At 35.2% G+C, this 17,462-nt stretch overlaps 1 protein-coding gene across 1 annotated transcript; it reads right to left on the minus strand.

Moving 5' to 3' along the window:
• Window positions 1-3,200: 3,200 nt before the first annotated feature.
• LOC140055444 (ATP-binding cassette sub-family C member 4-like) lies at window positions 3,201-9,675 on the minus strand. Its single transcript, XM_072100785.1, has 5 exons — window positions 9,519-9,675; window positions 5,717-5,932; window positions 5,067-5,156; window positions 4,261-4,550; window positions 3,201-3,925 (listed from the first exon to the last, which is right to left on the minus strand). The coding sequence occupies exons 1-5, from the start codon at window positions 9,537-9,539 to the stop codon at window positions 3,649-3,651; spliced, it is 894 nt and encodes a 297-aa protein (XP_071956886.1). The 5' UTR covers window positions 9,540-9,675; the 3' UTR covers window positions 3,201-3,648.
• Window positions 9,676-17,462: the final 7,787 nt, after the last annotated feature.

Genomic DNA, 17,462 nt, shown 5'->3' on the forward strand with positions numbered 1-17,462 from the left:
ACCTACACTGGTTCTAAGTCGTACATCTTACTATACTATTTCCTTTCATCCTCATTCTCCCTATAACTACACTGGTTCTAAGTCGTACATCTTACTATACTATTTCCTTTCATCTTTATTCTCCCTATACCTACACTGGTTCTAAGTCGTACATCTTACTATACTATTTCCTTTCATCTTTATTCTCCCTATAACTACACTGGTTCTAAGTCGTACATCTTACTATACTATTTCCTTTCATCTTCATTCTCCCTATACCTACACTGGTTCTAAGTCGTACATCTTACTATACTATTTCCTTTCATCTTCATTCTCCCTATACCTACACTGGTTCTAAGTCGTACATCTTTCAATGTTTTACCAAATACAGTACCAAATTGTTCATGAGTTTGAATAAGTATTGTTCGAACCCACGGCGTTACTTATTTTTCGCAATTCCATTTTAAGATGTATGTTAATCGGCCTGCTACTCTGTTTAAATTCTATTATACGATGTAGGCCTACCTTTTCTGTTTCATATCTAATACGATTTTATCTCTTAGTGTACACGAGACAAAGAACAAGAGACAAAGACAAAAAAAAAACAATTTATAAAGCTTTTTTGACGGACTGTCGAATACGGGTTCATATTCGATGGTTGAAATCACAACTACGCATGCGCTCAACAATAAAAATACAATACATAAACAACGCGCGCGTAGAAACATCAAACAGGTAATACGGGATATATTACCCTTCTGATCCGCTTGACTGAGTAAATGGGCGTAATACGGAATTATATCTCATACATAATTATTGACCAATCGGATTACAGAATTCACGTACACTAAGAGATAGAATATATATGGCTTTTGACCAGATTGTGACAATGATCACTTTTGATAATTAAAAAAAAACCACGTTTTACATATTGCAATTTTATTCCGTTAAAAAAGGCGACAAAAGCGCTGTATACCTTGAAAACGCGGCCAAATTGTGCAAAAATCCCCATTTTCCAGCGTGTTTTTTAGTTCTCTCCACTAATAATCGTCGGATGTATCTGATTCAAACGGTAAAATGTTTAGAAATGAAAGCTTCATATTATTTCATAAATCACATCACTTAAATATGTGTTATCTCGTCGGAAATCACAATGTTGCTACCTTTTACAGTGTAGCCACCCATACTTCGACGCGTAGAGTCCATGCACTTAAAAAAAAATTATATTGTGTGTCCGCCGTCGAGAGGGACTAGCAGGTCTTCAACCCGATTGTAAATTGGCTATACAAATATCACATCTAATTATACATTTAAAATCACATATCATTTTAAAGTCCAAATATTGAGGAAACTAAAAAGTCTAATTTTGTTTTATATAATTAAACAAAACATGATATTTAATTGGAAAAATAATTGGGTGTCCATGTAAATTTGACTAGCGCAGCGAGACAGATCCACACGGTTTACACACATATGCCTGGTAACTTTCATTATATCAGATTGTAATCGTAACACAAGTAGTGCAGATAGGGTTTTGTGTAACAACGGTTATCACATATTTACCATTTGTACAGTATATTATGCATTAACATTGCTTTACTCTACTATTAAACTTTTGTTTGAATTATCTGATCCCGTGTTCATGACACCGCTATAATGTGACTATCCTATCAATAATGTACACTGTAAAAAAAAACTGTTAAATTTACAATTTTTTGACTGTAAAAAATTACATCCGACGACCGTTTTTACTAATTACAGTCGTTTACTGTTAATTTCCGCCTTTTTACAACTATTTACTGTAAGTAATAATTTTTGTACCAATTCGTTGGTGGCGCTGTAATTAAATTAATCTGAGCATGCGTCGTCTGTGTTCAGATTTGAAATTTACCCGGGCCCCCGCGCGGGTCGCGATTTTTTTTTTCGTACATAAGTTGGGGACCCCTCATGAAACGTCACAAAATAAACATGAATAATTCATCAGTTAAATGTTCTTGTTCCGTGTGCACCCAAGCGTATAGCAACAAGAAGTGATTACACACAAGGACTAGTGCGGTACGATTCTAGGCCTATCTCCGCGCTGTTGTTGCGGCGTGCGATTTCATAGAAGAATAGCGGCGTTTTGTGTGGATTGGCGAAATAATTAGCCTTTAGTTTATGATAGTGTTTTTAATATAATTTATTACTAAAGAATTAGGTGTTAAAATTATAGTTTCTATTAATACTATTAGGCCTAGGCCTAATTATTAGTCTCTAAACATATGTCTATTCTAGTAGAGCTGTGTGTGTGTGTGTGTGTGTGTTAGGTATGACACAATCCGAGTAATAAGTCAGCAAAATTAAACAATAAACATTACACAAAAATACAGTTTTTATTCTCGTGGGTCTAATCTTCCCATCTCATGTGTTCATAAAATACGCGCATTTTTAAAGTTCCTTTGAGTACATGCATTGTTTGATAATAAAATAGCAGAATTAAAAAAAATACAGTACACAAATTATACACATTCTTTATTCTTGTGGGTCTAAGCTTTCTTTGGGCTATGTCCAATGAATTAGGCTACTTAGTTTAATGTCTTGCCTAGCTGTCGATTAGCCTCGACTCGACACATTTTGTGTGAAGAAGAGTGCGCGAAGGCAATCGCGTGAAGAATCCTAGGCCAACTGTAGAAAGTATCGTATCGGGTAGTAACAAAGTGCGAGGCAGCGAGGCACGCGAAGCAGGGGAAGGCATGCGAGGCAAGTCAGAAATTTATGCGAGGCATGGCATCGTTTTACCATCATCAAAAAATGCGAGGCATCATTTTATCATTTCTCAAAATTGCAAGGCAGGTAATCACCGAAATTGAAGTAGCCTAGGCCTAGGCCCGCTAGGCTAGTTTCCTTTTGCACCTGCCTTGTATTTTAACCAACTTTCCCCATGCTCAATGTTTTTGTTTTTATGGAGCGCCAAAAGAGCAACAATAATAGTACAAGTATAAAAACAGAAAGAAAACGAAACAAAAAAACTTATCATGATTTTTAAATTAAAATTTATTTGCCAGTATTTATTTCTTCGTACTTGCATGATTATACTATTATCATTACAATTTTAATTTTACATTGTTCCATCCACACTGTAGATGGACTCCACAGAGTTTTCAGCCCTCTATATAATTTTTGCTCTTTTGACGTTCCATAGAAACAAAAACATTGAACATGGCCCATGGGGATTCCTGTACTGTAGGCTAGTCATTTTGTGTGCGAGAAAAACGTCTGTAAAATCATCAATTTAAAAATGTATTTGTTACTTTTTATGTGATTCTTTTTCATGAAAGTGCCAATTCTAAGGTGTGGTATTCAGAATAAATGTTAGGAGTTAAAATACAAGGCAGGTGCGAACGAAAGATAAATATTTGTAATCTTAGGTGTTGGGTCTTAGCTTTCGTGATCTTAGGTCTTAGGGGGTCTGAGCTTTCGTGGTCTGAGCTTTCGTGACACCCGAAAGTTGGGACATGCTTCCTCTCGCTCGTGCTCTCGTTTTTGTTGTTTTTGTAGGCCCAGAGCATCTATCACAAGGGCGGATTCAAAGGGGGCCCAGCAGGCCTGGGACCCCTCTATTTCAAAATCCTGGATCCGCAGGTGCAACAACGATTGACATGACCTAGCTTGTTCCTAGGTCATTGGTCATCACAAATTGAAATCAGTGCCTAATACCTTAATCCTACGTATTGAAACCACTGCTTCTGTTGTCGTTATGATTCCATAAGGGAGAAACAAGGATATTAAGAGTCGTAAGACGTTGAACAGCGGTATGGCAAGGTACACTTTCCTAGACGTCAAAGTGTTTCCAGTCAAAGAATATACAACAAATGTAGCAAAACTAACAAGGCTGGTTGTTGTGAAAAGGAACGCCAGATTTGTACCTCGTAGAAGAGAGCTCTTACGAATTTTCCAAATTTCACGTCTACATTTAACAAATCAAAATATTGGTTTTATCAAATAATATAAAACAATTAGGCCTACATACAAGAATTATTAGGATCTATAAAAGACTTTTAGACATCAAGGGTCTAGCTTTTGACCTTTACTTAGCTATAGCAAAAATAGAACATAACTTAAAACAAAAATATCTTCTTTGCGATATTGTAGATTTAGGCCTAGGCCTAATCCCAGAAGATATCAAGCATTTACTTTATCTTACAAATCCTAATACTTTGTTCTAAATGGGGCTTTCTCACTTATTGGCATCTTGAAAATAAATGGTAGAGTTAGCATAATCATAATTGTAATTCTTATTACCTTCTACTCTCGGACACAAGATGTCCAAAAGGTTTCTCCCATGCATACATCTTGATGACGCGCATACCAGAGATAATTTCATTCATAAATTGAACTCTTTCGTCGGTCAGGATGGCAGTCTTTGCTCTGAACTTTGAACAAAGACTTCCAAACCAAGCCTGCAACGGTGCCATCAGTAAGAGAATGGACATGCCTGCAAAGCATGATGGTCCTAATTCATACCATAGCAACACAGTAACAATTATCACTTGTAATGGTCCAATCCACAGGTATGGAATAAACAACAATGCCTGCATGAAAAACAACAAACATTTTGTGCAAATTTTTCCCTGTATTTTCTTAAGTTAACATCAATTTTCATTTCATATCAAACAAAAACCAATTTAAATCTTCAGTGAGTTACACTATCAAACTTTATGTGAGAAAAAATGTTATGTGCCCATATATGGACATGATGTCATACCACTACCATATTTGGGCACATCACATTTTTTTCACACATAAACTTTGATAGTGTAGACAGAGCTTACCTCCCCATTCCACTCTACCAGTAATCTTAATAAACATATTACCACTTGTATTACTTTCTAAAGCTCTGTTTACACTATCAAACTAGTTTGACAAAAAAGTGTAATGTGCCCAAATATGGTAGTGATATGCTTAAATATGGTAGTGACATGACATCCTCATGTCCATATATGGCCACAACACCGTTTTTTGTCTCATAAAGTTTGATAGTGTCAGACAGAGTTTTATGTGTATGATCAAAGCGATATTTTCAATAGTAACAAAAGAGAGAAACTGACCTGATCAAATCTATTGACATCGTTAGATAGAATATTTACAATTTGTCCCACTGTCGTCTTTCCTAAAGCTATACTGCTCAATCTAAGAGACTGAAACCAAACAATACAGGTATTTGCATTCATTCATTTTATTATGAATTGATGCGGATGACCGAACTCATCACGGTGACGAGTTCAAAACTAGAAATATTCGTATCATTAGTGACAATTCATGTATCACAATAAGTACAATAATAACGCTGGATATTATTGCCACGTTTTGGTTTTGTTAATTAAACAAAATCTGAATGAACCCTAGATATATGATACAGTATATCAGAACAGCTCAAAACACATTTTAAAGTCAACATTTTTATTATTTATTACTTATTTGTTCTTTCTTTTGACTGGATTGAATGTTCAGTAACGTAGTAGGCCTACTACTTTTCAAAATGGTCCACAAATAATTTGAAAGATATATACAGAAAATTAAAAATACATTTTCCTTTGTATAAAAAGACATAAATATACACAAAGTAAAATAAAAAAAGTAGATACAAAAAAACATATTTGCAGGATCACAATTAGTAATGTTAGTACAGTACAAGGATGTGATATAATTAATGACAACGAGAATTTAAATAACCAATAACTAAAAGACGACCTCTCACCTTTCGATAAATAAGGCCACTACACGCTACTCGTATCCTCATGCCAAGCAGTGAATTATAGAAAAAATAAGGATGATGTGCGGTAATGGCTATAGCAGATAATAAGACAACTATTGCAGCATACATATACGCATCTTGTGTTGTAATATCTGAATCTACCGTGAAGTACGTGACTAGTAGACTTACAAACAGAGGCTGAGTTGTCCGACATGCTTCCTATATTTAGGGAAAAATTAATATATTAAACTTATGCAACAAAAGTACAGATGTCTACATTACCAAATGTTCAAAATTGGTAATTATATAAATTTACATAAGGGCAAAATTCGGTAAATCGCGCGTTACTTCTAGAATGTTTACTCGATGGTATATAAAGTTGGTTTGTACTTTCGGTACTGATTTTAACCACCTGATGTAACCTTGTTTACTAATTAAATTGAGTTAGATAATTAGTTATTGACAATTAAAACGAATTTAGGTTCAACGATTTGCCCCAAATAGGGGTATTTTCCGATCTTGGTATCGGTGCTACTCGATGGATATAAAGTTAGTTCGTGGATTATAATGAATTTGAAAATACATTGAAGTCTATTTACGATTAAAATGTTCCTCTCCAAAATCATACCACTAATAAAAATAGGATATGGATATCAAATGGTATTCTCAAGTCAATAAGACACAGACAAAAACTGTATTCTAAATTCCTCCACTACCCTCAAACAAAAATGCCTACAAAATATACTGAAATAAATTAAATTCAATAATCAAAGCATCCAAACATTATCACAACACCTTCATGGAACACAAAAAAGGCAACCTGGAAATCCATCAATTCTATTCTAAACAAATCTAATAAAGCACTTTATCTCAACCTTAAACTGTGATGGAGATATCATGAACGATCCATGCAAAATTGCTAACGCGCTCAACAAAGTGTTTGCTGAAATTGGTCCCTCCCTTGCCAAAAAATCCCCAATACACATAAATCTTTTAAAGACTTTCTCCCATCTAACCCAATTCCTAATTCCTTATTCCTCAGTAAATACCATACTCACCGCCTTTAAAACAAATAAATCTCCTGGTATTGCCGATTTCCACACATGACCAATCAAATTTATCTACAAACTATAGCAAGTTATACACGTTGCTGTCTGCAGAAATGCTGTACTTTTAACACCGTACACTGTCCTGTAGCACAGTGTCTGTTTATCACCAAATACAACATACCGTACTCTACAACAAGCAATTTGGTTTCCGTAAAGGATTCAACACCTCAATGGCTCTAATTGACCACACTAATAACACTGTAAATGCATTTGGAAATCGACAACTCTCAATTGGTCTCTTTATTGATCTTTCCAAGGCTTTTGACACCATCGACCATGAAATATTTTGTATAAACTATCCCATTATGGAATCCGAGGACCCGCCCACTCACTTTTTAAAAGTTAGCTCTCCAATCGTTTTCAGTGTACAAAATATTCGAATTCTATATCAAATCTCAATCCAATAACTTGTGGTGTTCCTCAGGGTTCGTCCTCTTCTATTCATTTTATACATTAACAATCTTCACTTATAAACTATACATCCTTGACTTTTTTCTTTATGCCGAAGACACAACCATACTTTTCCCCCGCCAAGACATAACAGTTTTATACGATACAGTAAATTCCAATCTCGTTCCAATTTCACAGTACTTTGCTGCAAATAAACTTTCCCTTAACCATAAATAATGCAACTTCATCCTGTTAGGGATCCCACAAAAGCTAAAAAATATTGACTTCTCTCCCTATAAGATTCTGATTGATAACCATGAAACACCCTCTGTTAATTCCACTAAATGTCATGGTATTAACATCGATAACTGTCTTACGTAGGCCTACATGAGCTTCAAATCAAAATTTCCAAAAGCCTTGGCATCATTTATAGATTATCTAACATTCTTACCCCTCAACATCTCTCGAATTTATACTGTTCCCTTATTCTTCCCTATTTGAGTTATGGTAAAATTGTTTGGGCAAACACATCCAATCTACATAAACTTAACATTCTTTTAAAAAAAAAAGCTATCAGGATTATATTTGGCTCTCCACTTCGCTCATATTCATCTCCCTGTTCCGTAATTTAAATTTATTCAAAATTGCAGATATAAACTTGTGCCAACAAGGCTCTTTTGTATATTCAGCCTTAAACACAGCACTCCCTTTCAATTTAACCAAATATTTACCCGAAACCATTCGCTACATAACTATTCTACCCGACGTTGTAAAATTAATATACCTAATCATAACACTAATTACTTCCAACACAATATTTTATATTCAGGACCTACATTCTTCAATAAATTACCACCAAACCCCTTAAACTCTATTTCTCTTAATTCTTTTACTTAAAAACTTAAACAATTTTTTATTTCAAGTTACTAGATTTAACAAAATGTTGTTTCTGTTTCGTTATTTGCTGCTTTCTGTGCTCGATTTCTGCTTAATTTATATACACTTTATCAATGTTTTCCCTTTTTTTTCTCATTTACTTTTTTTTTATGAAATATTATCATTGCATATAATGTAATCAAAACATATCTTTACCCTATCTATTTTTTCATAAAATTGTTACTATGTCACTTTATATTATGTTTCAGGCTTGCCCAACACAAGTCCTCCTTCATCGGGATCAAGCCTTCTTTCAATGTTACTTTGTCATTTTATGTATCACCTTTTATTTTGTTACCATGACATTTGAAAGTAAATAAATGTTTAAATGCAATAGTATTGAAAAATTTAAAAGATACAGAAGTTGAATATGAAATACAGAATAAATACAATATCATTATTAGAGGACTACAATCAATGGAATAGATGAATATATAATATTGTAAGTATCAAAAATAGCATGATGATGTTTAAAAAGAAGAGATTATATTGGTAAAGGCCTACAAAATAACATGGTAACAATCAAAAGTGTTACAGTATATTGATTATTAATCGGGCATCACTATAATAAGGCTTTAAAATGTGATGTCCTACAGGTATGTAACAATTAAAATTTGGAAGAAAAAAAAACTGAGGCATCCAATTTGAGAACTATTAATTTCTATAATGATTTGACAGTTTATACAATTAGCTTTAAGGCTCCCATTGACTATGTTTGTTTCTTCTCGAAGAGGTGCATCATACCTTATGAATACCATAACGCACCCGTGCGTCAAAAATATGTCTTACCTAAATTAGGTGACCATGACGCACCCATTTTGACGCACCGTGACCATGTTGTTTATGATAAGGAGGGTGGTAAAGTAACGGACATTTGTGACGCACCCCTACATCAATAATTATTTGTAAATGACGAACCTCTCCCAGGGGTCGTATAGTGGGTCATATACAATTGAAAAGTGCATAACATTGATTGTTAGTAAAAAGTATTATGGATGGGGAGTTACTACATCAGTAAGTTTATACGTAGTATTTTGGTAGTCTCACCTCTGCTGATTACGTTAATTGAAAGAGCTCTTTTCGGTAAGTTAAAATCGTATTTTAATTTTGTTAAATTAATTGTTATATCTCGTGTACTGTATTTTTTTTAACATGGGCTTTACATTGCAGTTGTATGATATATTTTAATCCAATACAATTTTCATGCGTTTGTTTGAGTTTTATTAGACATGAATATTAAAATAATAAAGAAGCAATTAATCATATTTTATACTGTATTTTAAATTTTGTATAGTGCAATAGTACACAATTCAGTCAAACTGCAACACAGAGATTATCTACTCTGATACATTAAATTTGAAGAAGTTTACCTCAAGAACAACAAACAACATAGTAATGCTGGCAGGCTTCCAGATACATCTACCTATTGCTTTTCCAAGGCTGGGATCAGCACTGCTATCTTTACTCTTCCTGATCTCTTTTTCCCACTCTCTGATAAAGATTGTTTATACAAATTAATAGGCCTAATCTTATTTATTAAAATATTGACACAGTTTCAAGTATTACATTGTATTGTATGTTTAAGCTTCAGTAAAGCATCTACTCCGCTATGTCATTTCATTTATTTCGTGTTTTTATAAATAATAAAAAAATCAACAGGTCACAAGGTACAGAGCACTTTAGAGGGTAGACGGGATTTTCAAAAGTGAAACACTATCGAGTGACTCTCCGACTACCTAGAGTGTAGGCCTACAAATAAAATAAACTTAAATACAGAAAAAAGTAACACAAATATATACAACAATACTATGGAATAAATCTTGTTTATATTTAAATGCCATTTACCGTATTTATTTGAATAAACATCCTGCTTGAATAAACGGCTCCACCCTCCCCGGCTCCAATGCGTGCGTTTATTTATTTCCTCGAATAAACTCCCCGCCACATGCATTTTATACACAATTGTGTATCACAACACATTTTGACTGTCAACAATTTACGAAGCATGTAGATACAATTTTTACTGTATTTTATCACTTTTTGAAATTTATTATTTATTTATTATTTATATTTACACCCAAAAAAATAAATGCCTCCCTCGTCCGTGGCATTTAAGTATTCGAATAAATATGGTAATCATGTTTTAATGTAATAAAAAATAATGATTTATTGGTTCTATTTGGTTATATTTTCTTTACTGGATGATATCAACGGATTAACGATTACCAAAACGTCACAGATTCCACGGGTAAGTAAGTCAGTCTTACAAGCTTCGGTGCAAACTATCTATCATTAGAATACAATTGGCATGTCTATACATAAAATAGTATTCCAAAAATAAAACTTATTTTCCTGCCAGTTTGGGTTTCGATCTTTTAATCAATCACAAGCTGTCACTTCTAATATTGTATTAGTATTGAAACAACAGTAGTGAAGAAAAAATATTCACAAATTTACTCAATATTCGAACCAAACAATTTAAGAAATTTGCAAGGTCCGAATTAAAAAACTTAAATTTAAATCTGTACATAGGCAGCCTATGAGGCAGAGTTATCTGTATGACTCCACTCACTTTTGTTACCTTCTTCCTCTTTACTACTGGCTCCACCTCCTCTTTCTCCTCCCTCTGTGGGCTTAAGAGACATAGTGCTTCCGTTGCTGCTGGACATCCTGCTGGTGCTGCTCGCTTTCAGTTCATTCAGAGATGGACACTCTGGGCTTGAAAAACGATACTTCTTCTAACATAAGACCACTTCTTTAATGGGATCCAGTCAAATCAATAGGGTTGGTGAAATATTTCCACAACAGGGGGGTTATTTGTCCGTAATAGAGGATAAGGGCGTTGTTGTTTATCCAGAGGCTTTTTATAATTAACTGTCCAAAATAGGGGATTTTTTTGTCCACAATATGGGCTTTTATTGGAGTAGTGCGTCATCCATTGTGTTGTCCATAATAGGGGATTTTGTAAGAGTTTAGTAATTGTTGTTGACGCAACGTACGGAAGCGTTAAAGTGCCATTCACTTGGCGTCTTGTCGAAATAATTTATCTTGTCAAGTCGACTTAATTATGACTATTATGTCGACATAGTAACCATTATATGTCTCATTACAAAAGTACGAAAGCGAAAGTGACCGTCAAGGCCCGAGATATATAAAATTATCTTAGAACACGGAATAAAGTAGTGATGCAAAAGTTGGTTGATTTGTGCCAATAGTGAAACGGTGTCTACTGAGGGCTGTTGTTGGCTAACTGTGGCAACTGCAGGGCGGGTGGACACTTCCATAAGTGTGTCAGCTAGTTTGGCGAGGGCAACTACATTCAAATCATCTCTGCAATCGTTGCAAAAAATAATTGTCTTAAGACCTGTTGGTTTAACTGACAGTTGATGCATCTTCCGAAGCAGTTGTGATGGCTTCTTATCGCCTAATTCTTCCACTGTAAGGAGTTGGTTCAACCCAGTGGTGGCGCCAGCGGGGGGGCTACGGGGGCTCTAGCCCCCTCGTCGGGGAGCCTAGCCCCCCGTCGGGGAACACGGGTACTTTTGTCGGGGAATATAATATACAGTAAAAAGCGTTCGCGTTCACTTCGTAGCTAGCTTCAGCGCCTAGAAAACCGCGACGTTTCATTGACCGTGAGAGTACGTCAGAGTGATATTATGCATTCATTATTGCCAGCGATCTAACTTCTACTAAACAATAGTTAGGTTCGCACTTGTCTGGCGGTATCCCTTTGTACGAATCGTTCAATGTTGGGTCGAGACGCGTGATATCAAGTTCCATCCAGGGACCAAAATGTGTAATGTAGTTATTTTCCAGGCGAAGTTTACCGACGGTTACCGAAGGGAACACGGGTACTTTTTGTCGGGGAATATAATATACAGTAAAAAGCGTTCGCGTTCACTTCGTAGCTAGCTTCAGCGCCTAGAAAACCGTGACGTTTCATTGACTGTGAGAGTACGTCAGAGTGATATTATGCACTTTATATGCATCCATTATTTTGCCAGCGATCTAACTTACTACTAAACAATAGCTAGGTTCGCACTTGTCTGGCGGTATCCCTTTGTTGTACGAATCGTTCAACGTTGGGTCGAGACGCGTGATATCATGTTCCATCCAGGGACCAAAAATGTGTACTGTAGTTATTTTCCAGGCGAAGTTTACTGACGGTTACGTCGTGTACTGCGTCGACGTACGCTACACTACAGCAAAAACGAATTATGTTAAATGTTCGTATGTTCACCAATTTTTTAATTTACAAGTAACCTTCTCTACCGTGGGGCACCTAAAATAAATTTTTCATCCATTACTAAACAAAAAAACATGCCATTTTCGCTTAGCCAACATCTTATTATCTAAGTTATTACATTTTCAATGTCCTGTAGGCTATGTCATGAATTTCTCACCACTCGGAAGTCCAGATGGTGGTACGCACGCATACACTTGGGAGGAATAAACTTATTTCCCCGACTGAAAAAGGTCTACGCTTGCGTTTTTTAAACCTCTAGGCCTGATGTTTCCAAAGTATAAAATGCAATTTTTTGAAGACCTGCAGCTCTAGTTTTAAACAGTTTCTTAGCTCAGCCCCAATAATAAAGCTGGTCATATTTCGAAGTACAAGAAGTGCATTTTCCGGGACCTAACATCTCTATTCTAAACATTTCTTAGCTCAGTCACAACCATGATAGGGACTTATATATTTTGTTTCATGTTTTGAAGTATAATACAGTAAGCCCAATTTCCGGGACCTCCAACTCTATTTTTCTAAATTTCTTTGAACTTTTATTTTTTAAATTGAAAAATATGGATTGAAACAGTCATCGCGCATCGTTTTTTTTGCACGCAGTATTTTATTTATGCATTATAAAAAATGGAAAAAATGGCTACCCTAAATCTGATTAAAATGACCTCAAATGACGCTAGAACGCGTTTCTTCCGGGGGCTTCGCCCCCTGGACCCCCACCGGGGGCCCTTGGCGGCCCCCTGGCCCCCAGCCTAGTGATGCTCGCTTCGCTCGCATAGCCCCCTCGTCGGGGAATGTAGCCCCCGCGTCGGGAAGATCCTGGCGCCATCCCTGGTTCAACCGCTTGTGTTCCGACTCAGATGTTCGCTTAATTAGTTCTATTTTTAGTTGAGCGTATCGGCCCTCCGTGGGTGGGTTCATAAGGAGGTCTCTCACCTCAGAAGCGAGAGTGCTGTAATTAGACTGACCCTTGAGGAAGCTTTGCTGCTACTCGAATGAAGTGTTGTCTTGTGATTTGGGACCGACATATACTGGCCTAGCTATTATTAGAACGTATAACCTGTGTGAGATCTCCAATGGATAACCTTGTAAAGGAAGATGTCTTCTAAGAATTCCAAAGCTAAAACAAACATTGCTATTCAATTAATATCGAATACAAATATCAATTGAAATACTGACATGAATTTTAGGCCTACAATCTTTTAAAGTTGTGGAACATGAAAGGGTTTAATCAACTAGGCCTACTAAATGTGTGTCTACAGAGTGGTGGATTTAGAAGGCGGCCCCTTTGTCCTACCATAGATTATTTTTAATCAACTTCCACACAATTTAATCAATGTTAGATGTTTGATAACTAGGTAAATTGCCCGATACTTTAGTCTAGGTTCTAGACGGTGTTTTAACTTAAAATTAGTTACTTGAGCCCGTACAAAAATCGAAACTAGGGCTGGTAGACTAATATAAACAGATAATAGGCCTAACTGCAGACTTTGGGAATGAAGTCTACGATACTTTTAACAAACTTGTACATTTCATAACGACATATTATCTACAGAATTATGTAATAAATAAATACTTTATTGCGTTGCGTTACGCTTGCGATGGGTAGTGGTAAACCAAGAGACTTACAACTACAACCTAGAGATAAAATGATCTGATCCCCTACGCGAATTTCTATTTGATATACACACTCGTACACCCGACCCATTAGGAATTATTTTTTTCCCTCACTCTTGAAAATAGTAGCCTACGACAGAACATTGTAGTTTTGAATATAGGCCTATGCAAACGTACGTAAGCATATCCAATGAACATTTTCTTTGTGGTTATGATTTGTGAAAGAAAGAAAATAAGGGAAAAAGAGAGACAATCTAACGAATGAAAACATAGCGTGTGGGTTTAACAAGTGTTATTTTTAACATTTTGCCGTTAGGGATGATGAGAAGAAGAAATATTGAAATCTTTTAAAAATATTAGGCCTAATTGTATAATAAATGGCTACATTAATTTGAGTTCCACCTGCCTCGTTTCCGAGTATAAGCCCGTTTTACAGTCGAATTAATACCTACGTAACAACCCACTATGGATTTACGACTCATAATTGTATAATAAATGCATAACAAAGCAGTCGGATTTGTATACGTATTGTGAATACAGTTGCAGGTGTACAAGATGAAACGCAGGAAATTACAAGATCAATACTGCAGTGTAGGCCTATCTTGAAATCTGAATGTCTAGAAACGTACCATATTATTATTAAACACAACTTTTGTGTTTGCAACACAGGAATGAAAAGGTATTATTTAAGGTTTCTTTAACTACAATCAAATCATCAAAGGATGTGAGTTTTTTCTTGGAGATTTGGTTGATGAAAATATTGAGAAACCAGTTTGTCTATTTGGTTTACGTTATGACTACTGAACTGTAGTGACTTTTGAAGTGTTTATAAAGAAGCAAACTAGAAGAATTGAGTCAGACGGTAGTTTCATTGAATACCGGTACATTTTCGTTAATTCAAGTTATGTGCTTACGTCTTCAGATACCTCTAATACCAAAGTAGGACTATAGAGGATACAAACGAGAAGAGAAGAAGATTGTTTCAGATATTTTTAAGAAAACCTGTTCTTAAAGTTGCTAACCAGTCGTGTGATTACATAAAAAGATAGAGGTCATCAGAGGAAATGTGACGACCATTGTAAATTAGGAAGAATACAGAACAACTGTTTAAAGATATAACATATTTGTTTAAATAGATCACATTACAGGAGTATACAAAGAGAAGAAAATTTGACTTATTTCAGACACATTTGAGAAAACTTGATAACTATGTGAATGTCTTGATCAGTAGAGGAAATAATGCGAACATTAAAAATTACGAAGAGTAATATATATAAGATATATATATAAGGCATAGCATATTTTGTTTTAATCAAGTTAAAACTCCTTCCAAAGCCCGTAACAGAGGCTCGTGTCAAATTGATTTTGATGCGCGTGCTCATACCGAGTGATTAAATCTAATTTTTCAATTTATTCGCCTCTATTTATAATAATTAGCACAGAGCATGTTTTTCTGTACTGTACAGTGTCTACTCATTATCCTTTGTAATGGTACAGAATGACTTTTACTTCTAAATAATTGACCTGATTAATATTAATATATTCTGTGCGTCAAAAAGCAATTGAGAAAAATATCGTTGTACCTTACGTATTCTGTAGCCTTTGTATCTACAGTAGTCGTATAGGACTGACAAGACAATATGCAGTATATAATATCTCAGTTTTGATCAGATTTATGAATTAGTAATTGATGGAATCACGAAGTAAAAGCAGAATAATTGAAGGTATGTGTGTTTAAATAAGCAGAATTATGGCAGACAAACAGCCTTTCCGTGTCCCCAAAGTAAAAGGTTTGATAAACATCACTCGTGTTAGACAGGCTGAACGCTTAGAAGAACGTAAGCTAGAGAAAAGGATCAACGATATCTCTGGAGAAATGCGGGAAAGTATTCATCAATTGAACATTAATAGTAAAACATTTACAAACCACATCCAGAGAATTTTTAAGCCAAGGATTGGGCGCCTAAGTAGTTACCCACAAAATCATGATACTCCGAATAGACGTAGTAGACAAATTGCAGCAGCTGCTACGTTATCAAGATTTTCTTCAACTCAGCACCGAGCTGAAGCACCATTTGAACACATTGCATCACACGAAAGACCATCTGGAAAGACACTGTCTCATGACCAGCCACCTGATGTGAATCCTGGAAATCAAATCTCTAGAAAGTTGGTAAAGAATAGACCTAAAGAAGGATTGTATTCAAACAAATTCAATAAAAAGCAGAAAGATAATATTAAACAATCTAATCTTGAAACAAATGATGAGGTACGTGAAAATAAATTTAAAGAAGCCAGAGTGAAAGAATCTTCTGATGATAGAGTTGTAAATTTTAAACCAGCCGATGAGAAACGTTCATTCAACTTTTTAAGGAAACAGACAGTCGCCAAAGGACGTTCAAAGAGAAAAGTAGGCCTAATGCCACGTCACATCCCCACGACGCCAATAGCATTACAAACAAGAGATTATACCGTAGAAAAGGTAACTACTGAAATGAATCAACCTGTAGAAGTAACGTCAAACGATTTACTTCGACCGATTGTGGACAATAAAAACTCTTCTGAAACATATTTTGATTTTGATTTTTTTGCTCAAGTTGAAGGTAACATTGCACCCAAACATGTTTCTGTACATTCGAAAGAAGACCCAAACTCTTTCACACCTGGGATTCCAATGACACCTAAGTCAATATTAAAGCCGAGAAAAAGTTCTCAACTTGTTAACAAGCATTCCAACCGTCAAGAGGAATATAGTGGATCAATGACTGGTAGGCCTAGAAGTGTTCTTGGAAGTCCAGCAGGAAAGCATAGTCACGATGCTCACATTCTTTCAAGTGGCCTAAAAAATGTGTTTGGAACTCAGCCAAAGAAAGAAGTTGCGCATGTAGTCTACGAATTCTTAAGAGTTGAAAGAATTGATGGCGCTAGTCTTTCCAAAAGTCAGATAAAGAGAACAATCTCACTGGAAGATAGTTACGAGGAACTCCAAAAGTGCCGATATTTACGAAGTAATGGATTAGGAAAATCAGTGTAGATATGTAACAATAAACAACATTTATTTCAACAATGGCAGAATCTAGAAATGCTTGTGTCAGGGACGCGATTTACAAAACAGATCATCAATGTGCTAAAATAGGCCTACTGTGGAAACCTATACCTCTTTAGACAAAAATAAAATATGTTTTAATAGTTACGTCTTTATTTATATATAAATCCTCATCTGTATTTCATTAAATAAGTTGAAAATATTTATATCACGTAAATCGTAAACTCCAATGTTGCCGGTATATCAAATAAAGTTAAATTATTTTATCATCGTTACATTTTAGTTATATTTTTAAATATTACCAAATCTATTATACTGTAATGTCATTTCGGGATCTGATTATTAAAGTAATATCAATAAATTATATATAACTCGAAAACATATAGGCAATAACAAATTCGCATTACTTAG

This window comes from Antedon mediterranea, chromosome 1, assembly GCF_964355755.1.
Source record: "Antedon mediterranea chromosome 1, ecAntMedi1.1, whole genome shotgun sequence".
NCBI lineage: Eukaryota > Metazoa > Echinodermata > Crinoidea > Comatulida > Antedonidae > Antedon > Antedon mediterranea.

What these genes read in the sequence shown, in the direction of transcription:
- LOC140055444 (XM_072100785.1), bottom strand. Translation starts at nt 9,539, where the DNA reads ATGTTGTTTGTTGTTCTTGAG. An exon ending in ATGTCAATAGATTTGATCAG is followed by an intron (nt 4,551 to 5,066) that starts GTCAGTTTCTCT and finishes TTTTTCATGCAG; the next exon opens with GCATTGTTGTTTATTCCATA. An exon ending in CTTGTGTCCGAGAGTAGAAG is followed by an intron (nt 3,926 to 4,260) that starts GTAATAAGAATT and finishes TGTTAAATGTAG; the next exon opens with ACGTGAAATTTGGAAAATTC.